Source organism: Aplidium turbinatum, chromosome 3 (genome assembly GCF_918807975.1).
Source record: "Aplidium turbinatum chromosome 3, kaAplTurb1.1, whole genome shotgun sequence".
In the NCBI taxonomy this organism is placed as follows: domain Eukaryota; kingdom Metazoa; phylum Chordata; class Ascidiacea; order Aplousobranchia; family Polyclinidae; genus Aplidium; species Aplidium turbinatum.
This window is the reverse complement of record NC_137474.1, coordinates 15,796,266-15,824,222: the sequence shown is the minus strand read 5'-3', so window position 1 is coordinate 15,824,222 and position 27,957 is coordinate 15,796,266. Positions and strand designations below refer to the sequence as shown.

The 27,957-nt window shown below is 37.8% G+C and overlaps 1 protein-coding gene across 1 annotated transcript; it reads right to left on the bottom strand.

Moving 5' to 3' along the window:
• Window positions 1-8: 8 nt before the first annotated feature.
• Window positions 9-22,154, bottom strand: LOC145766583 (4-galactosyl-N-acetylglucosaminide 3-alpha-L-fucosyltransferase FUT5-like). The gene is made up of 4 exons (XM_082578301.1): window positions 22,078-22,154; window positions 7,578-7,806; window positions 612-1,127; window positions 9-32 (listed from the first exon to the last, which is right to left on the bottom strand). Exons 1-4 carry the CDS (start codon window positions 22,152-22,154, stop codon window positions 9-11), a joined length of 846 nt encoding a protein of 281 aa, XP_082434427.1.
• Between the last annotated feature and the right edge of the window lie 5,803 nt (window positions 22,155-27,957).

Sequence of the window (27,957 nt, the reverse complement as noted above, 5' to 3'; positions counted from 1 at the left end):
TCTTTCAATTAGGGGGTGAATTCACATTCATCCTTTCAACAAAATAAATGGACAATGTAAAACTTAATGCCCGAAATAGTAAAGTAAAGCATGAGTGAAGTATGAAAGGGGGTGTAGGAGGCTTGCCCCCAGAGAAATTTTGGCAAATTTAATCTTGTTTTGGTCATTTTTGGCGCAATAACATTTTTGTTTGATCCAGATGCAGACTTTGTATGGTAACGATAGGTCGTAATCAAATTAAAAATTGGATTTGCGCAGAAAGCTTGGTTTAGCCTAAGTAAAAAAAATGCAAAAGCACTATTTCTTACCCCAGCGATTGGTAAAAATATTTTTGAGGGACACTGCTTAAAATGTTTACTTACCGTACTGCATTAGACAGAAGCAGCTGCACTTTGTAATTTTTTAAGTTTGCAAATATAAATTTTGGAAAACAATAAACAGCTTAAAGATATTAGAAAAACGAAAGTAATTTTCGAGTTCAGCTCAAAGCAAAAATCATGGACACATTTGGGAGTCTCAGGCCATGTTCCCAAAAGGCATTCTTCAGAGTTGCTACTTAAAAACTCAAACGCAAGTGAATTAATAATTTTCTTTTTGCCGTTTTCACGCACTCTGTCACATATTGTCTTTTGTTGACTTTGCAATAATAACTTAGACTGTTTTTTCATTTTTTTCTGCATCATTGAAAATGCTCTTACACCATACCATTCCCTCCATCGTAAATACGCCAAATATCTGCTCTTATTTGAAGCCAACTCAATTAGGTAATCAACTAAGTCTTTAGGTGTTTTAAAGTCTTCAGCAAAAATAAATGAATTCGTAGGGGCAACCCTGACCACGTCTCCCTTTTTTGGCCCCCATACTACGGGCACTGCGTCGTTCATCAGAGCTTGGCTCCAAAATTCTTCAGTAATGTAGTCTGTACAATGAATAGCATCTTCAAATGCCAAATAAAACTTGTGCTTTCGGATGACCTTCTTAGCGGCCATTTTCGATGCTATCATGTGTGAATTGTTGAAACAATCTCCATACGTTGTTATGTTCAAGCCAGCTTTTCGAAGCTCCATTGCCAAATTCCAACGCATTTTCTCACCGTGCGTAGAATAACATCTATTAGCAATCCATACCTTTGAAAATAGAAATACAAAATTTATAACAGCTGCGGCACTACATATTCCAAATACCATTAGTTCGGCAGGAGCCTCAGTAGTAGTTACTTAGGTTGGTGAAACCATTTCAATTCAGTTTCACGTTATATTTTCGCCCATCCAAGTGAAAAATATTGCTTGCCAAAATGTCAATTACCATAGCACAGCAGAGGTCTGAAAAAACGTGTCACCCCAAGCTTTTTGCTAAGAACATTTCAAGTTAGATCAAATGTTAAAAGATCTATCGTCGGATAACCGTGGCGCATTGTTAAGACACTCTCAGTTTGTTGTCATACGTGAGGAGCGTGGTCTAAACATTATTGTGAACCTTTCATGTTAGCCCATTGCTGTTGCACATTGATAACTCAATGACACACCGCTTCTACAAAACAAAAGCATACGTTTTTTTTGCACAACCGATATATTTCTAAATTATGTCCACTGTGAGGAGAAATGAAATGGGTAGTTTCTAAATCTGAAGCAATAAAATGGGTAGTTCAGTTTATTAAATGGTGTGATATTTTGTTAGTCAGAGCTAATTTTTTTCATCCAAAAGTTGTGCTGTGAGTTTTTTATAATTTGAAACTGTGTCGAACTGCAGTTTGTTTTGAAACAGTGGCATGCACTATGCAGCCACTGTGCATTGCATTTGCCCAAACAACTCAGCTTGCTTTCTTGCACAAGAAGTGGAGTGTAAGAGGTTAAATTTACAAGAAACCCAGGCAATTACTTTATCTGGTCCAGATCGGGTACTGATCTGATCCTTACCAGATCTTGGCCAGATGAAGTGGCTGTCTGGGGAATATCAATTACGTGATGGTTTTATTTTGGATTTATCATAATCTCAATGCTGTGCTGATCAAGGTGATCAATTTTAACTGCTAGGGCAACCAGTGGCGTAGCTAGGGAATGTGCCGCCCGGGGCGGATTCAGATTTTTCCGCCCCTTCAAGAAAAAGCACGTGACAATGAAATGCGTTTTTGATCAGATTATAACCAAAATCAAAAATCGTAGTCTGAAAGTGCCCCCCCCTAGCTACGCCACTGAGTGTAACTTACCAAACTTGGGATTCAAACCACAAGGCAGCCTATAGGCTATCTTCAAGACTTATCCATCTTACACATAACTCATTTATGTGCAGAAGCTAAAATACATAATACGTGGCTAATAGATGTTAACATTAGCCAGCAGTGTGAGTGAAGGTGCGCCGACAACAGGCCTACATTTTTCTCAACGCAATAGCGGAGTCATTGGGGCACTTGGTCACAATCACCCCACAAACATCGAAAAAATATGTGTAATTTGCAAAATTTTTCATAGATCCACTACTGCCTCAACATGTAGGGTAGTTGTTGAAAAAAAATCAACATTTGCCTTCTACCTTTCCTGACCATCAAAACGACGGTTGTCTTGCCGCAACCGCAGACTCATTTGATCTTGCAAATTGCGTAAAAAGGAGGTTTAGCTTGATTATTTACAATATTGGTAAAGGCATACTAAATGAAAATTTCAAACGGGAATTAAGCATTAAAATGAGTAAACTGAACATTCAAGAATACATTTCAAAAAAAATTACCGAAAAAAATTTGTTTTTAATGACGCTGGCAAGGCCCAAAGTCCAATGTTTCATTTATTTTCATTTTTTTCAAAATGACCAAAAAGTGCAAACACTGCTCGAGAATACGTCACTAAAGACAGCAATAACAAAAGCCACGTTACCACATGTGATGTTTTGAGCAAACTGTCTGATGTTTTGATGTTGAAATGTGTTGTTTTGATGTACATACATACATAGCCTACAGTCAAATGGCCCGCAGTAACAATTATTGCGAGATTAGCTGATTGCTATAGTCTTTAGTGACGTAACTGTACAGTCGCACGCTTCGCTGCTCAGGCCAATTTCGTTTTGAAAGCTCTGACAAAAGCACGCGCGCAATGGTGGTCAGACCGCAATGGGGCAAAATTTTATTGAAAATCGTTCTATGGTAGCATGTTAAACACAAAGAACGTGGAAAATCGCAAAGTCAGGTTTTTCCTTTAGTATCCCTTTAAAGGAGGATACGTAGGGGAAGGTCTAGTTAGTTGAGCCAGAAATCGAGTTTTCTGCAATAAAAATTTAACGACAAACTTTACCAAAAATCCGAATCCATCATGATAAATTTCAGTCTTATGCGGTTCTTGTGAACATGTTTGTGTTTGCGACTAACCCCGATTTATATCATTTATCGGCATTTTAAAATTGAAATTTAGCCGGCTCAAATGATACCCTAAATTTCACGGTTGAGCCACCCGTTGTTCACGGTTGATCCACCATTATTTCACTTCCAAAAGATATCCCAAAACAGAGCTCAATCTGCATCAAACACAATAAACTCTTCTCTTGAACATCTTGCAAATTAACAATCAAAAAAAGTTTAAACTGTGTATTGTGTCTAGTGTCTTAAAATGAAAGAACAGTGAACACTGAACGAACAGAAATTTATATTTCTGAAAACAATGAGAATCATTGAATAGGAAACTTTGCACGAAGGTGCTTTTACCTTTCTGAAACGATTTCGCGAGGTTTGTGAAGAAAACGAACATTAGCTACCAGTGGCGTTGCTATCGAGAAAAATATAAGGGGGGAGTGCTAAAAAAATTACCCTCAAACTGGCGCATAACAGAAAAAACTACTCTTATGGAAGTTTAAGGGGGGCAGTGGACCGCCCCCGGCTAAGACACCAGTTCTACGCATCAATTACAGTAATGTACAACAAAATTAGGGCAGTACGTAAGGACCATCGGCTCATAAAGTACATTCCTTATAACAAAGGCATGGCTCAACCGTGAACATTGCAAGTGGCTCAACTGTTAACATCGCCGCCATTTTCAAAATTCATGAAAAATTGCCAAGAACCAACTGGCTAATCAAGCAACGAGAACTACTAAAACAAAGAGTAAGTTACCCTCACCTATCCCAGTATTTCCATCAAGACAACGATGAAACATCGTAGGAAAAAATAACACATTTCTTATTTTTCTCAAAACTACTTTTACCTACCATTTTACTGCTTCACAATTTTTCTGCTTGTAGAAAATCCCTAAAGCTACATGTGCTGATGGACTTCAAGTTTTTCCATATTTTCGTTATGAAACGGTTGACTAGTCAAGCACGACGTTGCGATAAAACCGGATGGATCAACCGTTACCCGGCTCAACTAACCAAACCTTCCCCTACTAGGTAGTTCAATTTGTCACAGTTGTCTAATACAGTCCTACTGTAGCCTACTTTAGTGGCGACGATAGTGCGACTCAACTTTGATGGGTTGGTTGTGAAAATCTTATTCCTCTGACTGAGAAAGCTTCTTTGCGCGCTTAATCTTGGTAGTTTCGTATACCGTATTTTACGGACCATAAAGCGCACCCGATTATAAGGCGCACTGTCAATAAATTGCTTTGATTAGTTTTTTGTTCATACATATGGCGCACCGGGCTATAGAACGCAATGTATTTTAAAGAGTGGAGAAACCCAAATTAACTTTTTGCGAGTTTTTTGTTTCAGCGTGATGTCATTGTGTACAACATGCGTTTTAGCAAAAAAAAATCCAAATTTTGTTGCCCTCGTCTCGCTAAGGCCGCTTTTGTTTGATACCCGCTTGCGAGGTCTCGCGCGCATCAAGCTGTGACGCTGTTCGCTGTGACGTCACAAGGTACATATAGTTGTGGCCAAAAGTTTAAGACCAGACTTGATTTATGACCGTTTTTGCATTACTTCAAAATGCTGCATCAGATGTTGTTTCAGTTGCATCATCTTTATGCATCATCTTATATCTGATGCAGTATTTTGAAGTAATGCAAAAATCGTCATAAATCAAGTCTGGTCTTAAACTTTTGGCCACAACTATATGTACCTTGTGACGTCATAGCGAACAGCATCACAGCTTGATGCGCAACAAGACCTCGCAAACGGGTATCAAACAAAAGCGGCCTGAGCGAGACGAGGGCAACAAAATTTGGATTTTTTTATTGCTAAAACGCATGTTGTACACAATGACATCACGCTGAAACAAAAACTCGAAAAAAGTTAATTTGGGTTTCCCCGCCCTTTAACGAGTATGGGTATTTTAAACGCATCGTATCCGCAACGTACAGTATTTTAAAAATGGGCCTAGTGAATATCACAGTTTACTTGTTGCGTAAGGAAACGTTCAAATATTACGTAACGCCTTCGAGGGGGAGGAGGGGGTTTATGCAAAGCGTTACGTTAGCGTCACATCGGGGGGGGAGGGGGTTCAAGCAAAACGTTACGTAACGCTTTACAGTACGGAATGGTAGTTTTTTGTGCTGAATTTGTAGTGAAAAAGCGTTACATGGGGGAGGGGGGATTGAAAAAAGCGTTACGTTGGCGTTACATGGGGGAGGGGGGGTCAAAAATTCAGAAAAAAAGCGTTACGTAATATTTGAACGTTCCCTAATAAATGTAAGCAAGTCACAATAGCACAATGAGGAAAAGAAAAAATGGGCCTAGTAAATATCATAGTTGCTTTTACCGTAGTTTATTGTGTAAGACGCGGTGGTTTATTTACAGGTATATAATGATAGTATCGGTACTGGTTTTGAGTGTAGGCAATAAAGCACTAGCCTACTTGATCCATACATTAGGCGCACCGGCTAATAAGGCGCACGATCAATTTATGAGGAAAAAAGGATTTAAATTGCGCCTTATGGTCCGTAAAATACGGTACTTGTAGAAGCTTTGAAAAGCAGAAGCAAACACGGTTACAGTTTGACAGAGTAAAGTTTCTGCTTGTTTGTGAGATATTTCATCAACTTGGTGCCGTTAACTCTATAGAGCTGTCCTTGAAATGCGTTGCTCAAGGGCACGCACCGGAAGTCGAACCAGCGCTACTTTATCTTACCATTTCTTTGTTCACAAAGTCGGGCGCTTAACTGAGCTATCAGGGTGGAATTATTAATTATAAAGCAATTTATTTATTTATTTATGAAGCTAAAGGCAATCATAGAAACATGATCCAAGAATTCAGGGGATGTGGAGATTCGTAGTCAGGCCACGATCGAGCGAATATAGAAGACGCCATACTCGAGTTTTACCCTTGTTTGAGATCATTAGTGGTAGCCTACATATCTATGTTTCTTGAGCAGGACTTAATTTTTTAGTTAGCAGCAACTATAGTTTACTCGTTTGGGTTGATTTCGTGTTGACAGCATAAAAATGTGATATAACACTCTTGACGTCGCATACGTCACTCTTGATGACGAGCACCGGCTTAGTGGTTAGCGCGCCCGCCTCTAAGTCATTAGGCATTGGTTCAATACCCTGTCGGGCAGGCCCGTTGCCAGCCAGGGAATTTCGCTTCCCTCCCTGGCAAAATCCCAACATTTTCGAGCAACAGCTACAATTATAATGATTCAATTTTTTCGCCCCCCCTTACTCTGCGGTCTGGTTACGGCCCTGCTGTCGGGTCATACCAAAGACTTTTTAAAAATGGTACTGGATCTAATTCTTGCTTGGCACTGAGCAATGGAATGGGTTGGGGTAATAATGTACTCAGTTGCGTCTCTATACGGCTGCATTGACATTGTCTGCTTTGTAAACCGCTGAGGAGCAACGCATTCTGCGATGGATAGGCTACAACGCTATATAAAAACAATCATAATGCCAAATATACGCTGAATAGTTTCTGTCAACGCCTCGAAATTTTATTACTGAACATCTTCGTCGTATCACGAGCATTTAATTTTGGACAAGCTATCAACCATTTTCCAATAAAGTGAAAGCGTAATATTATTTCTTCTGTAAACTCCAACAAGATAACACAGATTTTTTGGTTTCGCTCATTTAAAATGGTCATTTCGCATGCAATCAATACAAATCCGATTAATGCAGCCTAAACTATGAAATTCGAGTTTTTGTAGCAGTAGGCCTATTGTCACATTTTTTATTTAAAATCGAGGAAAAACGCTGCACCAATTAAATATGAATATGGGTGTATCCCTAAACAGAGATGCAAGCCACTAACCTGGCGTTTGGAAGCAGTAAATAGGGCCTTGCGCGATGCTATTGAATTTCGAGCTTTAACAGCAATATTTACATTTTTTTTTCATTTCAAATAGCCAAAAAAACATTAAAGAAACTGAAATGAGTGGGCCGGTAACTGCCATGGCCTTTCCCCCTGGAGGGATAATACTGCCCTGCTAATCAAGACCACTTTTCAACAATAACATTTTTGCACTACACAATCACAACAACACTAAAAATATCAACATTTTTGAGGGGGTGCATGGCCCAATGCTTTCCCTTGCATTCACCACTGATCATCCCAAACAAGGGTAAAATTCGAGTATGGCGTCTTCTAAAACATTATCCATACCCAATTTGGGATTGCGACTTACAGTTTAAGAAAAACATTTCTGAGTCACACTACTCACAGCAAGCCTCTTCTTAGCATGAAAAATCTTCTGAATAGCCGGTTTACCGCGTGGAAGTTTGGCAAGAAGATTTGCAGCGCTTCCATAACTCGCTACAATATCCGCATCCCTTCTGTATGTCCAAGTCCAGTTGAAAAATCCTTCATCAAACTCTCTAAGATCTCTTCCGTTTGATTGAATAATCGCTGGACTTTCCATAGACCACCAAATAAAAAGTTGTTTCTCGTTTCTGTTCAGATGTCAAAAAAATGATTCATACCGTACTTAGCCTATTCTGTTGTGCTTCAAATCAAGCTCTTAGCGCACTACAAGTAGGCTACTAAACAATACTCAGTGTTGGGCGCGATAACTCATTTTTCAGTGAAGCGATAACGATAATCGATAAACGAAAAATGCCTTAAGCGATAACGATAAACAATAAATTAAAAAAAAGTTAAGCGATAACGATAAACGATAAAATTATCGCCGATAATGTCCGATAACGATAATTTTTTTTTTATTAGCGCTGCCCCATCCCATGCAGCACGAACTGTTTTCATCAACATGACGAAAAATCGAACATAATATAGCCTACTGTAAAGGGACAAACCTTTTTGTAAGTTAGCCTATGCATAAATAGAATCACAACAGCGGCAGTAGGTATCAAATCTTCAACCCCTTGATCCAGAATCAAACCACTGAGGTAACCGCCGTGCTTATAATTATACCTTCAGATACCAGTTGGATGCTTTTATCAATTGAGTTATACTGCCGCTTATGTGCAGTAGGCAAAATAATTAAATCAAATGAAAATACCATAAAAAATTCCAAACTTTGTATTTTGATTTCTGCTTTTAAAGGGCTGTTTAGAACAAAGTCAGCAATAATTGCAAAAATTCCAAAAAACGCAAAATGCTTGAAATTTATAAATAATCTTAAGCGTTATTGGTAATAAAAATGTGCATACTGTGAAATCCATCAAGCTTGTCAAATTAGTCGTGTTTGTTTTACAACAATAGCCTAACTTAATTATCGTAATTTACTGATAATTTTTTTTGTTTTCTTTGTGAACATCACTGCCATTAAAGCAATGGCAAAACGCTGAGTTGTTGAGATAAGAATTACAATATAACTTAGGCACTGTATTAGTGGGAATAAAAATATTTGATTGAGGTAGGCTATGTCGCATAGGTAAATGAAAAAGGTTATAGGCTACTGTATTTAACATAATTTTACCACGCAATTCGATGCGCCTATTGTCATACAAAAATTAATACAACATGCAAAAAATGTGATGTCGGTCTGCACGTCAAATTCTTCAAGCAATATCATATTCCGCAATGACTTGTTTCAGTGATGTTGTGTTACTTTGCTAACTTTCATCTTCATACTTTTTGAACTTTCATTTCAATAAAATGCTCGATGACAATAATGACATGACAAGACATGAACAAGACATTTCCCATTTATCACTTTGAGCGATAAGTAAAACATAATAACGCTTACGCATTACGCACAAGAAACTTGTGAAATTTGGTAACGGATTTGCCTAGCGTCCTATAGATAGGACGGCTTTTTTCTCAAAACGTGCAAACACAATTACGAAAAAAATAATTGTGATATGTTTTTTAGGTCATAATTATGCAATATTTAAATTTTCCGAAGAAGTTTTTAAGTACTTTCACTTTCGGCACAAATGGGTTAACTTTTTAAGTTAAATGGCACTTACGCATTTATAATACAATTTTGGTAAAGAGGTCACTTTCTTCAACCACAGACATATACAACCAAGCAACCACATGACATTTAACATAATCCATTAAAATTGAACATAAACTATAAGCTACAAACGTTTTCGGCCATACACACGTTAGCCCTTATCAAGTAACAAAAAAAATAACTGCTGATCATATCTACACTGAAAATAAATAACTGATCTAAACACTGAATTGAAAAAACGAAATGCAAAATGAAACGGCATAGCATAGGAGAAAGGCACATCACATGGCGTTTAAATTACACGAGGCAAAGACGCATCATATGACGTATCAAGAAAAGACGTTGAGTAAATAACGGTTATTATTTTTGGTTACGCATTTGGTTATTATTTTTGGATTAAAGTTATATCGCCAAGCTAGAAAAAAAAATCGATCTTACAGTCTATAACCGATCTTGTGTTGTTATTGTAAATTTTGTCTTTTAAACTGAGTTTGCAGCGTAACCGCACGTCTCAAGGCAAGTTCATGCAATTTTAGTTAATCTACTTATCTAAAGATTTAATGCACTTAAAACAGTAAGTTTCATGTTTTGACGAGAGAGATTTTATTTTTTTACGACAATTGCAAAAACTAACACTTCCAACGAGAAAGAGAAAACACAAGAATAAAATAGTTGATCGTGAGGTGGCGCGAAAGACCATGTTTTCGGTAGACACTTTTACGTATTGCACTGCCCGAAAAGGTAACCGCAACCATGCGTGACATACGACATCGCTGACGTTGGTAGCGCTATCATGCGTGACATGACTCAACACGTGATTAACTGGTCGTCTTTATCGAAAGATTTTGATACAAAGAAATTTAACTGCATGCATCGCCACAACCAACATTGCCTAATGGTAAGGGCAGAGGAGTAATAATTTCGATTGCATGGGTTCGATTCCCACCCTCTGCTAATACTATTTTTTCTTCTTCAACTGAACTGAGTGCAAGAAGAATCGTAGTGACTGCAAACAATGGAGTTTATGAGAAAAGTTGTGACTAAAACACCAGTAATGTCATATACGATACGCATGGTTGCGGTTGCCTCTTCGGGCAGTGCAGTACGTAAAAGTGCCTACCCATGTTTTCGATGTAAAATCGAAAGGTTGTCCAGTCTGCGCCACCTCATAAAATGATGACATTAAACCTGTTCAAAATGACACCAAACTATACTGGTTAAATTCTGTTGTTTTAATTCCTGTGCGCTAACATTTTAATTGTAAAATTCACTCGCGATTGCCTATTGCAGCAAAACAACAAGAGAATTGTTGCATGCATTTCATTGCATTGCAATTTGCAACTCTAAAAATTATTGTGTTGTCAGGGCCGTCGCTGCAGGGGGGCGTGCCCCTCCCCTGACAACGACCTGTGCACACACACTTCAGGCACTGAAGAAGAACTGGTTTCAATTTTAGTTTCATAAACTATAGGTGGCTAGTAAAAATATTACTTTTCATGGTCTTTCCACTTGTGTGTTGATCCGAAATAAAATTTATCGGCGATAATCAAATATTGCCTTTGGCGATAACGATAAACCATAACTCAAAAAATACTTGAGCGATGACGATAGGCGATAAAATTTTATCGCCGATAATGCCCATTACTGATCAATACTGCAATACCACATTTTTTATTCCCATACAACTACTACTCAGAGTGGGCTGTAGTGTTGGACTGTAGATAGGGTACTTAGAGAGTGGCAAGCCTTACTTTTGTCCTTTGAGGAAGTGTAGCTTAAACCATAGATATCTTACATATAGATATGCAACTCAGCAATCGTGGAATTATCGTCACGCTCGACTGACTTTATGGACACAATCAACAATCAAGGCTGCCAGCTTGGCTAGCGTATCTATGATAGGCTATTATTGTACGGTTTGGGCTTGGCGAGTGGTGGCTTTTGAGCTCCTTTGGAATATTTTGTTTGGGGTATATTTCAAATTTTCACAGAATAGCCTACTATGAAAAATCAAGACAATAATCTTTCTTCACGTAGGTTATGCAACTTCTGTTTCATGATCGTTGGAACTATCATTTAAGCTTATTTCCAGTGACTCATTAAAGCTTGTTGTAGGCAGTTTACAAACTTGAGATAGAGGGGCGCCGGAACGATTTTAGGGTGAAATATACGGTAGCGATAATGCTGGGCAACTCGTTCGTTTTCCCGCTATTAGCCATGAAAGTCGAAATGTGAGACAGACGAATAATTGCAATAGCTTGAACAAAAAATGAAAGGTAAATTTCACATTCATAGCATCACAATCTGCTGCAAAATATAAAATGTGTCCACGGGATAATTTGTGTGGGCCTACTGTAGGCTATAGGCCTTATAGTTTGGCTAAAAGCGAATAGCAGAAGTTGTTAGCCTATATTGCAAAATGTGCAGTAGCTTACATGACCTTAAAAGGGCACCATTGCCACTCCATCCAGAGAAAATTTGAGGGCAGGGGGCATCCTCCCCCCTGCTGAGACAGCTTCATTAGCATCACGGATCCAACCGCCAAACCAAGACAATTTTAATGTTTGGTACACACCATAACTAGGCTACCAAATGTTATAGCACAGCTTTCGGTAGCCAGCATTAACTTTCATTTTGGTAACACTCAGTAGATTAATTGAATAAAACTTCAGCTTGTCCTGGAACTACAGCTCCAAAAAAGGTCTTTACCTACTTATCAATGGTTGACAGGCTTGTTGTTAGGCATTTTCGAAAATTGTCAAGCATTTTCAGGGGTTGTCAGGCATTGTAGAGTAGCTACTTTCAGGCATTGTCAGGAATTTCCAGGCATTGTCAAGGATTTCCAGGCATTGTCGATCAATATCAGTGGTTGACAGGTTTGGTAGTCATTATGGAACATTTTCAGGCATTGTCGAACATTTTCAGGGATTGTCGAACATTTTCAGGGGTTGTCGAGCATTTTCAGGGGTCGTCAGGCATTGTAGAGTAGCTACTTTCAGGCATTGTCGGTAATTTCAAGGCATTGTAATTACCCCGGACCCCCCGACTTTTAAAGGGCCTCCTACGTGAAAAAAATGTGATTTTGTGTTATTTTTTTTCTTTTAGCTTTTGTGGTTTCTGCAAAATGCTGTGCAGTGCTGGATTGATGCTACTGTAGACGTTGAGGGGGTGTTTCGCGCCGTAGGCGAAGTTTTTTGCACGGGGCCCCTGATCTAAAAGTGCCCCGGGCCCCCCATTAGTTAAATCCGGCCCTGTGTGAAAATGAAATGCGTTTTTTATCAAATTATAATCAAAATCAAAAATCGCAGTCTGAAAGTGCCGCCCCCAGACGTGCCGCCCGGGGCGGTCCGCCCCTCCTTCCGCCCCCTAGCTACGCCACTGATTGTCGGACATCTTCAGGCATTGTCTAGTATTTCCAGGCATTGTCGAACATATTCAGTGGTAGATAGGTTTGTTAGGCATTGTCGAAGGTTTTCTTGGGTTGTCGATCATTACCAGGTTTTGACAGGTTTGTCAGACATTGTCGATACTTATGATAGCCAGGTCATTTAAACGCTGCTGTGTTTGTGTATACCGTAAATACGTTTACAACCTACGCAAAATAGAAAGGGATCATTCTGCTGCGCATGCAGAGCTGGGAATAAAAATGCATGAAAATGTTCGACAATGCCTGACAAACGTGTCAAAAACCAATAATGATCGACAATTCCTGGAAATCCTAGACAATGCTAGGAAATGCCCAACAATGCCTGAAAGTAGCTTAATTTACAATGCCTGACAACCCCTGAAAATGCTCGACAATCCCTGAAAATGTTGGACAATGCCTGAAAATGTTCCATAATGCCTCACAAGCCTGTCAACCACTGATAATGATCGACAATGCCTGGAAATCCTACACAATGCCTAGAAATTCCCAACAATGCCTGAAAGTAGTTAGCCTACTGTACAATACCTGAAACCCCTGAAAATGTTCGACAACCCCTGAAAATGCTCCACAACCCCTCGAAAAGCCGACAATGCCTACAATGCCAGACAATGGGTATTTAGAGGTACCCTCTGTGACTGTGATTTGTTTTCAATCGCCAGAATTTCCATAAAGCAGTCCATGCGGAACGAAAACGTGACGTCATCACAAGCAATCCATACGTCAACTTGAAAACGAAGAAAGTTTTATTTAAACAAAATCCAAAAAAATATATTAAAAATAAAGTTGTTTTGCTGTGCCAAGTTTGAAGTCAATGCATACAGGCATAGCTACGCTGTTAGCCTTCAAACATCGTTACGCACCACTGAGTTGCATATCGATATGTAAGATATCTATGCTTAAACCAGCTGACTAGTTATTTGCTTAATGCTAACACCAAAAATTATGATGCAGTTGCTTTTAGATGCAAAATATCAGAGAAAAAGGCCCTGGTTTTCACATTCAGCTCACCATGAGACCAATTCTCTTCCCCAATGTTGTAGAGAGAATACTTTGGCCCTTGTGCAAATCTCCGGACCTCAAGTCCCAAAAACAACAAAAATTATGAAGAAAGAAGTCACCTCTCAAAAAACAAATTACCAAACACTAAAGAAAGAGAAAATACCAGGCTATTTTCTCAAAAATCTACAGCTGTCTTCACACATAAATTTCATTAAAATGTACAACAGAATACACGGCATTTTTTTCAAATTTCCGAGCACACATAAAAAATTACAGGCCCCTAAAATTCTCCCGGGCAGGGTCTGAAAACACGCTACAGCTTAAACTTTGTCACTTTAATACATTTTCTTACCACACCTGAAATAGTGTATGGACTAAACCACCCTACTAATGCTAAATCCCTTACAATTGTAGGCTAGGCCTACTTAACTAGTGCGAAACAGAAGACATTTCTTGCAAAAACACAAAATTCGTAAGTTTTCTGTGCATTAGCGTATCTGACGACTGCTAAGTTACGGGACAAGACGTATGGTAGTTAAAGTTTTCTATGGGGCGCCGTTTGGAAAAACACAATTTAGCAATTTTGCAACACCAATTTAGCAATTTTGCAACACATTTAGCTATATTGCAACAATTTAGCTATATTGCAACAATTTAACTAAATTGCAAAAATACAATTTAGCTATATTGCAACAATTTAACTAAATTGCAAAAATACAATTTAGTTATATTGCAACAATTTAGCCAAATTGCAACAATTTAACTAAATTGCAAAAATACAATTTAGCTATATTGCAGCAATTTAGCTAAATTGCAACAATTTAACTAAATTGCAAAAATACCATTTAGCTATATTGCAACAATTTAACTAAATTGCAAAAATACAATTTAGTTATATTGCAGCAATTTAGCTAAATTGCAACAATTTAACTAAATTGCAAAATTGCGTTAAATTGTTGTTGTAATATGCTAATGAGGACAGCCGCGTTTCCATCTGTAATTTAAAGAATTGCCAAAGTAGAATGGGACGGTTTTTGCTGTTTAGGCTAGGCCTATTCTGTTTTGCATCTGGTACGGTACCTGTAGATAAGTAACGCGTCGTTTTTTACAGTTTGATATGTTTTAGAGCCCTAGATCAGTTGTGGCAGTTTTGGGACGTGGATTAACAATTCCTTTGGAGAACCAGGCTTAACTCAGTAGGCCTAACTGTCTGACTATTAACCGTCGAATGTCTTTCAGGCTAAAATTGACTGCTTGGACGAGGCTTACCGGTGCAGAAATAAGTAGTGTGGCAAGTGTGTCTGGCTATTACAGTTTAGTGTGCTGCATATTGGTTAGCAAGATACCAGTAGTACCGGCAGGTTGCCATTTTGTATTGGTAGGTACAAGTAAGGTGATCCTACCGGTAACTCGGTTAGATCTAGGACCTAGTTTGGTCTAATCATTCAGTTATTTGATAACTGTACCAAATATCCTTTCATCTAATGTTTTGGGCCTATTCATTGTAGCCTATTTGAAAAAGGCCCAATATTCTAATTAAGCAGTTAAGGGAGGTTAAAAAGGAACTTCAACTTTGATTGGTTGTGGCTTGAATTATTATTTACTTATTGCTTCTTATCTTTATATTATATATATATATTAAGGCGATGTGAAAATCAAAAAATTTTGAAAAATCAAAAATCGAATTATCACACAGGGTGACTATTGCTATGTAGAGTATTTCTGTAAAATTTCACGCAAAAATATTCAGTAACCTTAAACATGTAGTCGATTTTGTCCTTGGCATTTGTTGCCAGCACAGAGTTGCCAGGTACAAATTTTTTGAAGAAAAAACTTTGTTTATTTTTTTTAAATTGTAAAAATTTCCAACTTTAACAACCACAACAACAATTACATATGATGCGACTGCTAGTTGCCCTTTTAGGTAAAGGCTGGCGGTGTACGGTAAGATATTAAACAATCACCTGGCAACCCTATTTTTGCTTGGTCAGCAAAAACCGATGATATTAAAGCCTTTTTCACTTCTATGGCAAGAGTAGGAATGCACTGTGCATAAGATGACACTTTGGTTTTGTTGTAGTAATATGTATTACATAATCACACAACGCACTGCATTAATATTCGATTGTTTTCGCCGATTTACATTTGTTTTTTGACAGATATAGTAACTGCAACTCTCCAATGGTAGCTTACACATCAACCAACCAGCTTTATATGTGCTTGTAAAACGTGCACAAACGAATGAAGAATACAGCCAATGAACAAGAAACAATGGTGAATATCAAAACATTATACTGCAGCCAATGAAAGAAAGTCAGATTTCGTGTCTGCTTTCGGCAAGACCCTATGCGAAGCAATTCTCGCCCGAATGAAACCATCCTGTCGTTGAAGGCCAGCAACACTTCCACAGTCGTTAGTGACTTCCCAAATGAGACGCTGCACAGCCTGAGTATGGGCAGGAAAATGAGGGCATTCAAATTTTGTGTTTATCAAACCCTTTAGTTCATCTATGGTCGAGTGTGAAGCAAGGCTAGACTCAGTAAGGGTGGCATGGTCCCAATCAAAGAGCACAGTGAGTTGGCATCCAAATTTAATTTTGGTTGGGTAAAAATGCGGACAGAAACATCACAAGAGTTACTGCCTTTGCGAATATTTTCTAACATGTTCACAGAAAAAGATCGCAGAGCGGGATCATCACTGGATACCGGGGCATATTGTCACATTCAGATGTACCAAGTGCAGCTGGTTCGAAAGGAGAGTCAATTTCTTCATAAATTGCTGCAGAAAACTGCTGTTTTTCTCCAGTTCTTTTCCTCTATCACTTGTGACTTCTTTGCTGCAGCGAAATCATTTCCTCGCTGTTGTTTGAGGCTCTTGAAAAACAAGTTTTTTGTGTGAATGATAAATGTAAAGAACACAAAATAATCCATGTAAATCAGTTCAGTTTGTTTTTATTTCTGACTGTCACAACGAAAAACAATATATGCCAAACATAACAAATAATACTCTTTCGGACAAATGGCAGTAAAAAACAGTGATACGGTAGTCAAGAAAAATCTTCTCGCCATAGCACGACTAGCTTTAGTGAAAGCACAAGCCTGCCTTTACAGACATAGAAATCAGAACATCTGAATCACTTTCCCACGAGGAAATGCTTTAGGAAAATGAAAAATCCTTAAACCACCTACTATCTAGAGTTGGTTGCACTACATCTGCAATGGTGAAGTGGGGTTGTAGAATTGGCAGTAACCCATTCTCCTTCTCATATGGCTCCATTCAACAAATGTTGTTAGAAGAGCCATGTCAATGACAACAACTGACCAACCCCAGTACACAACATGGGACATGTCTATGCATGACCCTGTTATCAAAGAATATACTTATAAAGCCTTAGCCTACATTTCATAGAAAATTACCAGCCAAAAAAGTTTGTAAAGATACCGTATGTAAGAACTTACCTTTTTGTTAACTCTCTTTTGAAGCGTTTTCGTTGTCCTTTTGTCAAGAAGCCCAATTTGGTATAACGGTGCTTCTACTCCACGATAACGTTGGGAGAGGAGAAACCTTAATTGTTTTAGGAATGCGATCTTCATTTGAAAAGAGAATAGTTAGCTTTTTTTCCAGATTCCTGAAAAATTAATTCCTTGTGAGTGCTCTGTCTCTGTAAACGTGCAATTTATTATTTCAACACATTAAAGTTTTGAAAAGTGTCTGCTAGTTGGTTATTGTAGCCTACGTGTACTGTTCATTCATGCAAGCTACGGTATATGTTAGTATTTTTAACAACTACCCTTCATCCATACAAAGATATACGAGTTGGTCTATGTTTTATGTCACTACCAAGCTTAGTTAAAACCTGTCAGAGAAAAAGTTGCAGTAATAAAGTACTTGAGTATCACCTTTAACAAAGTAGGCTGCAGAATGCAAGAACATATCGTAGTGTTGGACTGTTGGTAAATCAGCAGTGGGAAGCTCCTTGGAGGGTCCAATGACAGAAGAGCTTTCCAAGCTTCTTACTCTCTTTTTAGAACTTTTAGGCATGATTTAACAGTTAACAATGCTACTCACAACAAGGTTAGCTTTATGAACTAAAGATAATATGTGAAGAGATTATTGTATTTTTTGAAAAAAAACATAGCCTACTTACAGTACACAGAACTAAGAATTTAAGTGCTGAAAACTTAGTTGTCTGAGCCTTCCGTAATACTATGAACTTTATTAGTGTCATTCTCAAAGCTACATATAAAAAATGCAGAACCACAAACAGCAACTTCACCTGAATAAGCAGTTCTTATTCCAGAAGACCTGATAATTACAGACACTGCCTCTTAGGCCTACTTTACACAATTTGGAAAACCTAGCCTAAACTGACTTTGAACCGAAGCCTGAATGATTTAACAACCAAGCATAAAATCATAGCAAACATTTCGGCTGAACACAACTTCTTATCTGAATTTTGCAGCCTTATCTTCAATAATATATAATCAGCAATTCAGCATCTCAAGTTATAAATCTCTCAGCAGCAGACAGCAATCGCTCGCGCGCGCGTGTGTGCGCACACAACGCGTTTTCCCTAACTAGCCATTCAGAGCGCGCCATCTGGATCACGTGGATTGATGCGTTGTGATAGTATTTTTTGTGGAATCACCTTGCAAGAATTAGAAAATACTAACCTTAAAACGCTTACATGTTTACGGATACTGGATTTTATTGCATAAAACTTCACAAAAATACTCTACACAACAGTAGTCACCCTGTGTGATAATTCGATTTTGTCCATTCAAATTTCACATCGCCTTAATATATATGTCATAAGGCTCCTTTTTTACCATTATAGGTGTACACTGTACATGCCCTGAGAGATTTTCAAATATTTGGAGATAGACCTATCAATTAATTGTAGGCTATGTGTATATACGTAACGTTCCATTTGATGATATTGATATGTAATGTTTCTACCAGCAGCGAGGGAAGCAGAGGGTTAGCTTACCCCCTGACCTTTGACAAAGGAGAGAAAGGGGACAGAAAGTGTGCTAATAGCATAAGGTAGGCTACTAAGATAAAAAAAAAATTCAAAACAGCTTCCCAAAACAGCATTCGTCCAAGCAGTCAATTTTAGCCTGAAAGACATTCGACGGTTAATAGTCAGACAGTTAGGCCTACTGAGTTAAGCCTGGTTCTCCAAAGGAATTGTTAATCCACATCCCAAAACTGCCACAACTGATCTAGGGCTCTAAAACATATCAAACTGTAAAAAACGACGCGTTACTTATCTACAGGTACCGTACCAGATGCAAAACAGAATAGGCCTAGCCTAAACAGCAAAAACCGTCCCATTCTACTTTGGCAATTCTTTAAATTACAGATGGAAATCCGGCTGTCCTCATTAGCATATTACAACAACAATTTAACGCAATTTAATTGAATTGTTGTAATATAACTAAACAGTCCTTTGCAACTGTTGCATTTTAGTTGAATTGCTAAAATAAAATTAAATTTTATTTTTGCAATTTAGCTAAATTGCTGCAATATAACTAAATTGTATTTTTGCAATTTAGTTAAATTGTTGCAGTTTAGCTAAATTGCTGCAATATAACTAAATTGTATTTTTGCAATTTAGTTAAATTGTTGCAATATAACTAAATTGTATTTTTGCAATTTAGCTAAATTGCTGCAATATAACTAAATTGTATTTTTGCAATTTAGTTAAATTGTTGCAATATAGCTAAATGTGTTGCAAAATTGCTAAATTGGTGTTGCAAAATTGCTAAATTGTGTTTTTCCAAACGGCGCCCCATAGTTTTCAACTAGTTCATTTTCTTTCTAATAAAAACATAAAATTTAAGGCCTACCAAAAAGTCTGGTGAGCAAAATAACTTTTGACACACTGTTTGCAGTGATGGGCATTATCGGCGATAATTTATCGGCGATAATTATCGGCGATAAATTTTTATCGTTTATCGTTATCGCTTAATTATTTTTTCAGTTATTGTTTATCGTTATCGCCAAAGGCAATATTTGATTATCGCCGATAATTAATCGCCGATAAATTTTATTTCGGATCAACACACAAGTGGAAAGACCATGAAAAGTAATACTTTTACTAGCCACCTAGTTCATGAAACTAAAATTAAAACCAGTTCATCTTCAGTGCGTGAAGTGTGTGTGTACAGGTCGTTGTCATGGGAGGAGCACGCCCCCTGCAGCGACGGCCCTGACAACACAATAATTTTTAGAGTTGCAAATTGCAATGCAATGAAATGCATGCAACAAGTCTCTTGTTGTTTTGCTGCAATCGGCAATCGCGAGTGAATTTTACAATTAAAATGTAAGCGCACAGGCGGTACAGATTCCTTTGAAGCGAAGCGAAAAAAATTGGCAAGTGGTTTATGAAAGTGTCGCAATACGAGGCCGCTTTTACATCGGAAACATGGTCTTTCGCACCACCATCACTGAAACAAGTCATTGCAGAATATGATATTGCTTGAAGCATTTGACATGCAGACCGACATCACACTTTTTGCATCTTGTAGTAGTTTTTGCATTACAATAGGCGCATCGAGTTCGAGTTGCGTGGTAAAATTATGCTAAATACAGTATAACCTTTCTCATTTACCTATGCTGCATAGACGAGTGGTGACAGCGCTGGAACGGCAATCGAAAGGGCGCCGGTTCGACACCGCTCATGAGCATACAGTTGCGTATCGAGTTGCGTGGTAAAATTATGCTAAATACAGTATAACCTTTCTCATTTACTTATGCTGCATAGCCGAGTGGTGAGAGCGCTGCAACGGCAATCGAAAGGGCAGGACACTTAAAGGCATGCCTGAAGGTGGACATGAAGATTGGCTTCCTTGCCTTCCCGTCCACTTAATCTAAATCTTCAACCACCGGGCGTAAACCTGAATACGACGATGATTTACCTATGCGACATAGCCAACGCTCAATCAAATATTTTTATTTCCACTAATAATACAGTGCCTATATTGTAATTCTTATTTCAACAACTCAGCGTTCTGCCATTGCTTTAATGATGGTGTTCACAAAGAAAACAGAAAAATTTATCTGATATTATCAGTATATTACGATAATTATGTTATTGTTCTTGAACAAACACGACTAATTTGACAAGTTTGATGGATTTCACAGTATGCATATTTTTACTACCAATAACGCTTAAGATTACTGATAAATTTTCAAGCATTTTGCGTTTTTTGGAATTTTTTTAATTATTGCTGACTTTGCTGTAAACAGCCCTTTAAGCAGAAAGCAAAATACAAAGTTTGAAATTTTTTATGGTAGTTTCATTTGATTTAATTATTTTGCCTACTGCACGTAAGCGGCAGTGTAACCCAATTGATAAAAGCATCCAACTGGTATCTGAAGGTATAATTATAAGCACGGCGGTTACCTCAGTGGTTTGATTCTGGATCAAGAGGTTGAAGATTGATACCTACTGCCGCTGTTGCGATTCTATTCATGCATAACTTACAAAAAGTTTTGTCCCTTTACAGTATATTATGTTCGATTTTTCGTCATGTTGATGAAAACAGTTCGTGCTGCATGGGATGGGGCAGCGCCAATCGAGAAAAAAAATTATCGTTATCGGACATTATCGGCGATAATTTATCGTTTATCGTTATCGCTTAACTTTTTTTTGATTTATCGTTTATCGTTATCGCTTTAGGCATTATTCGTTTATCGATTATCGCTTAACTGAAAAATGAGTTATCGCGCCCAACACTGACTGTTTGGCAGTTATCTGAACTTGGAAGTTTGCTTGATTGAATGTTTATCCTCGGACTGGGAAAGCTTCTTGCAGAGCTTAATCTTGGCAGTTTTGCATACTTGTAGAGGCTTTGAATCACTGAAGCAGGGCCGGTCACCGAGATTGACAGAGTGAAGTTTCCGATTGTTGAAGTCTTGTTGCCTGGAATTATTCCATCTATTAGGTGCCGCTGAATGGAGAGCAGTCCTTAACGTGCGTTGCTCCAGCGCACACCCCGAGAGTCGAACCAGCGCCGCTTGATCTTGAAGTTTCTTTTTCTTTGTTCCAGAAGTCACGGGCTAACCAACTGAGCTATCGGGGCTTAACTCTATTTAACAGGCGATAAGGCGCTGGCTTTCCGATAATGCAAAATGTGACCGAGAGAAAGGAACTGGCCACCCTACTCTCGTTTGAGCCGGAGGTTTACTGTGATGAAAATCTTGTCTCATTTCCCGAAGTTTAGCAACTCAGTATGGGTCCTTTCTTTTGCAGAAAAAATAAATTTATATCTGGCAACCCTAACTGGTCATGTGTAATGGTTTACTCTATCGGAGAGGCCTCGAAAGTGCAAACGTGCAAGCTTATCGCTTTTATTATAAAAAAATTACCTGTAGTGATTCCAAGGTATATCCCGACTATTTATAGTGGAGTAGTGGAAGATCACTGCATCCGTTTTAGGCAGCATTTCTTTGTCAAAGGTTACTTCGCATCCAATTGAATTGGAGTCTTTTGATGAAAGAGGATATTTTACATCTCTCGGTTCTCCCCACAATAATAATATTGGGGAGTGCGACGTGTTTATAATTCTGTTGTTTAGAATTGGAGTACCGGTGTAGATTAAGGAGCGTAGAGAAATTATTAATGAAACAAATACAATTAAAATACAAAAATAAATACATTTTCGCAAAACACTATTTCGGTAATTTAACATCAGCCAAATTGCAGTAGTCGACTTTCTCGATCTAAGCCTCATCTGGCAATAAAAAATAGTTACATGTCAGCAAAAAAATTTCTTCCACATTTCTGAAAACATGCTTTTTTTTAATTCCGGTTAAGTGATGGAAGTCAATCAAGCTTCGTCCGGTGCTGCTTTTAGCTAGGTAGGCCTATACTCTTTGACGTGCTAAGTTTCAGAGAATTTTGTACAAGAAAATTTATCCTTTCAATAGTAGCCTACAGTAGTCCCCGCTTATTAAGCTTTCGGTAAATAAGTCCACCCGCTTATTAAGCCCAATTTGGTTCATTCTGGAATTACTGAAGGTATACATTACAAGTGGCGGAGAATCGTCTCCCCGCTTTAGTAGGCCTAGCCGCCTAATAAGCCTAAAATTGTCCGGTCCCAATGTGGGCTTGATAAGCGGGGACGGCCGTAAATAAATTGAATTGTAAAAAATTATATGCTTCTGAAACGTTTGGGTCACGAAGATTTAGAGCGATTGTTTTTTGGGTCGCGCCAACAAGTAGGCCTATTTGCGGATCTCTGATCTATAACACATCAAACGTAATGCATATAGTGGGCGATAGCAGCTCAGGAGGAATAAGCTTGAGCTGTCTCTCCAGCACCTGCTTTGAGGTCTGAAAATCTGTTTTACACGAAAGAACCTTCTGATTGACAGTTTTCTTCAATTGCATCAAACTTTGTATGGCGACTCCAATGATTTAGTTAAGGTTAGGCTATGGCAGGCAATTGCTATAGTTTGTCCCATAGAAGTTTAATTGGCGAGCTAAGATTTTATGAAAAGTAGGTAAATTAAGATTTATTTTGGCTATTCCAAACTAATTATTTTACAACAAGATAAAAATACTTGCGGAAATAGATCCATTCAAATAGACTAATTTACAAATTTCTTGCAAGATAAACTGTTACTCCATGCTGTAACCTCTCAAGCAACATAAACGCTAGCATAAACAGAATTCACAGTATCTGGAGCCGAAGTGTAAGGACTGGGTTTTAGTAATTTCTAAATCGTATCTAAAAATCAGCCAAGTTTAATGAAACAACCTATACTGTACTCAACTCAGCATCAGTAATTTACTCGACTCCGCTACTCCCTTGCTTTATGTAACGCTGCAGCATTCATGACTTCATGAATTACAGCGTTGCCAGATGGTGTTCTACAACACAAATTTTTAAAAAAGTGGTGTAATTTAAAACGGCTTGTTGTAGAAAATTTGTTCTTCTACACCATCACAGATTTGGTGTAATTTTGAAAATATTTCCTATTTTGTTGTAATGAAGTATATATTTTGTTGTGTTAATTTATAAAACTGTTTGTCCGTAATCTTGTCTGTAGGCTAATCTTTGCTGACCTATTGTCCGGCTGCTTTGAGTCTTGCTTGTCTGCTGAGTTCTGAGGGTTTATTTATTGCTGAACTACATTTGTCGGCTAATTGTACTGTATATGCTACACCATGAGTAGTCCGTCCTGACAGCCCAGTTGTCCGCATCGATAGCTCAGTTGGTTAAAGAGTGACTTCGTGAACGAAGAAGCTTCCAGATCAAGCGGTGCTGGTTCGACTCCCGGGATGTGCGCTTGAGCAACACATTTCAGGATTACTCTTCATTCAACGGCACCCAATGGATGGAATAATTCCCCACAATAGCACTTCAATTATCGTAAACTTCACTCTGTCAATTTCGGTAACCGGCCCTGCGTCAAGAGCCTCTACAAGCATGCAAAACTACCAGGAATAACCTATTAAGGCTTCGTCAGTCCGAGGGTAAAGATTCAAAACCAAACAATTAATTAATCTTAAAATTCTTTATGCAAAAAGTTAAGGTCCTAGACATGACTTTTTGGCTCTTGCACACTTGCACTTTTTTTATTGGAAGAACAATTGAATGTTAATTTGTTAAAAAACTATTTTTAATTTAATCTTTTAGCTTCTCCACCTAACTACCATACTGTATTGGCTGTGTTGAATATGTTACCAGGCCCGGATTTAGGGGGAGCAGAGGGTGCAAGTGCCCCAGGCCCCCCGACTTTTGAAGGGCCCGCCTACGTGGAAAAAATGTGATTTTGTGTTATTTTTTTCTTTCAGCCTTTAAAAATTCTGAAAAATACTGTGCAGTGCTGAATTAATGCTACTGTAGACGTAGAGGTGTTTTTTCGCACCAGTACCCCCCGATCTAAAAGTGCCCCGGGCCCTCCATCATCTAAGTCCAGCCCCTGCATGTAACTGTGTGATTTTTGTTCTTTGCTATGTAAATTTTTGTTATTCTCAATACTTTTCTCGTTTCTATATTTTTAGGAGAAAATTTAGGGCGTTGGTGTAATTCTAGGTGAATGGTGCAATTTGGAGGTTGAAATGGTGTCGTAAGCAAACTGGAGTCTGGCAACACTGTGACATGAAAGTTCGATGTAAATTCATCAACCTGTTGTGAAAACAAACACTTTTATTTGCAACAATAGCGTAATATTGCCTACTAAGGTTTTGCAGCAGGAGTAGGCTTCAAAATGTAGCTGAGCCACAAAATGAAACAGAGAAACGTTTTATTTCAGTTGCTATGTGAAATACTAAAAAAATCAACTCTAAACAAAATACTGTGCAAACGAAAAACTTTATGTTAAATCAAATATGCTACTCAATCAGACACGACTGATTTCATCAAGGGGCTGGATTAATCAATCAATCAATGTTTTATTTGTCAGTAACAGGAACATAGGTACATGTTTGAAAAATGCAAGTACAGTAATATACACAATGCAAAAGTTACACAAGTTCCCATACTGACAGGGAGACAACGAGACGACATAAGGTCTACTAGTCAATTGCCACCCTACGGAAATGACGATTTTGCCATTTAAAATAAGCTTTAAAACTAAAATAAAACGTTAAAACGTTCCCGCGCTTCAACATACGCACCAAAAAAAAAAAACCTATTTAAGATAACGTAGGCCTAAACACAAAATTCCAAGAAGCAAGCAGAGATTAATCAATTATAAGTTTCCGACTGAACATGTTATATTGCATATGAAACTGACAAGTTGGTTTCCATAACATATCACTTACGATGCACTGTAGCTTTGTAAAATTAACGTTTTGATCTCTTTTTTGAAACAATGAAATGATAAGTTTTTTAGCCTACTTGTAACCTCTGACCAGACCATTGGTCCCAATACCTGCATGGACTTTTTGCCAAATTCTGTGTTTGATCTATTTATAAAATAGTTGTTGCTTGTTTGATATCTTGTGTTATGCTGATGAATGGATGAAGCATTTGTAAATAAATCACCATACGTAGACGGATACTGATTCATATGAACTTTGTACATATGTTTTTTTATTTCAATGTTATGTATGTCTTTTAGTTTCAAGATGTTCATTTTGAAAAATAAAAAATTAGTGTGAGCATAGTAATTTTGCTTCGTAATTATTCTTATAACCTTTTTTTTGTAATTTTATTAATGGATCCAGTACACTGTCACAGGTAGAGATGTAAAAAAACGGTTTTTTTTGTTTTTAAAAAAAACGAGCTCGTTTTTTTTGTTTTTTATCGTTTTTTTTGTTTTTTATTCGTTTTTTTTGTTTTTTTTGTTTTTTTTACCTATTTTTTTATTAAATGTCACAATATGCAGCAATTGGGGTAAACTCATTGCAATAGCGTCTCTTTCAACAAAAAAATAGTCTCATAACTCGTATAACATCTTTCAAATGAGACAATATGTCTCTCAAGTCTCAACACACGAGCCATAAAGGTTTCTCATCGTCTCAAATAGTAACACAGTGTCCTATGGTTGGCACATCTCAAGTATTGTCTGTAATTTGGTTCAGCCAGTTGTTAAATGCAGTACCACACTCGTGTACAGTTTCGAAGCCACCTGGGATTTTGGTTAATGGGCATGTTACGTTAGGACCAGGTGGTCAGGGTCCTGTTTCTCTACTTCACAAAGGCACTTTTCACCAGCACACCACACCATTACCAGTACAACGTCAAGAGATTGTTCCAGTTGATGTGCATTTGGTGCAAACGTGATGAAAATCACACAAGCGGTTCTCGAGTTATAAGTGAAATAACCTTAGCCACTAAGTGGCTTTATAGATAAGGAGCAATAGAAAAACGGCCATATCTCAAGAACCGCTCAACATATTTACATAAGTTTTAGCTCTACCCCCATGTTTTATGGGGTGGGCTATCTGTTTATGAATATTAAAACAAGTTTTGGCTACTACTTTTTGAGCTAAAAAGAAATTAACCTCTTGTCGTTACGCACCAATAAAACCATGGTGCGTAAATTAAAAAAAAAAATAATTGGGTAGAAGAAAGATTGATGACAAGTTTGGCAAAAGCAGTGTAGTGCTAAAGTCCCAACTTTTAGCCCAAATCACATTTAAATGTAGTGAAAGATGGAAACGTTTTGATGTTTTTTTATTTTCCCTGAAGAGATTCAATAATCCTTTGTGACGTCATAGTCATGTTTGTTTTCCCTTAATCACACCATTGTGCTGTCATAGACATGTTTAAAAGAAGTATGGTTATTGGTTGCACTTAATCCATCCAATTTGAACTAGTTTGCAGAACTTTGAGACTTTAGCACTTTTTTTGTTTTTGCCTAACTTTTCGTCAATCTTTCCTCTGCCCAATAAAAAAAATTAAAGTTTGCATCATGGTTTTATTGGTGCGTAACGACAAGAGGTCAATTTCTTTTTATCTCAAAAAACAGTAGGCCTAGTTCTCAAATAAAATAAGTTTTCATCTTTGATGTTTGTTTTGTATCTTTATCCTGCATTGTGGGAATATGGGTAAAACTTTATTCTTGTCAGGAAAAGCATTATAAAGCATTTATTCACTATGTGAACACTGAGCACTGAGCAGTGCTGAAAAACTCCACTTTAAAGGAAAAATTTCTTCATTCAAGGTTGGTAGAATGGTAGTTACTAGCAATAGTCAACATGGGTGGTGGGCATTTGAAAGGAACATTAACCTAAACCTTTTCTGACAAATGCACTAACTTTTGACAGCTAAAAATATCAGTGATAAGGTCTCTTGCATTATATGTCCCAAATAATCTGCAAGAAGCATCAATGACGAAGTGTCCAATCCAAGATCTTACAACACACGAAAAGAATACTTCTGTTTCAACATTTATAAAGCATATACATCGTTGGCAAGCTATCAGTTACAAAACATGTTTAAACAAGCTATTGGCAATAGCTTGCATTAGTAAATTACCACGTCCACAAACAAGGTGAATGTGTGTACTGAATACTGCCACCTTGTTTTGTCAAAATTTCGTCAACCCATTGTGTGTGTACAAGAATAACCAGTACCACAGTATACTAACATCATAGGCTAACTTCCATAAAAGGAAAAAGAAATTAACTCATCTACATTATGTCATGTATCAAATTTCATTAATTCAATGTTTGTCAGGTCTACTGCCACAAACATGCCAGAGAATGAAGAAGAAAGCGAAACAACATAGGTCCTCATAGGACTATGCAAGAACATATGCTGCCAAACACAAACACTTAGGAATTTCAGC

What these genes read in the sequence shown, in the direction of transcription:
- LOC145766583 (XM_082578301.1), bottom strand. Translation starts at nt 22,154, where the DNA reads ATGCTGCCTAAAACGGATGCAGTGATCTTCCACTACTCCACTATAAAT. An exon ending in ATGCTAAGAAGAGGCTTGCT is followed by an intron (nt 1,128 to 7,577) that starts GTGAGTAGTGTG and finishes CTATTTTCAAAG; the next exon opens with GTATGGATTGCTAATAGATG. An exon ending in AAAAGACAATATGTGACAGA is followed by an intron (nt 33 to 611) that starts GTGCGTGAAAAC and finishes TTTTGTTGAAAG; the next exon opens with GATGAATGTGAATTCACCCC.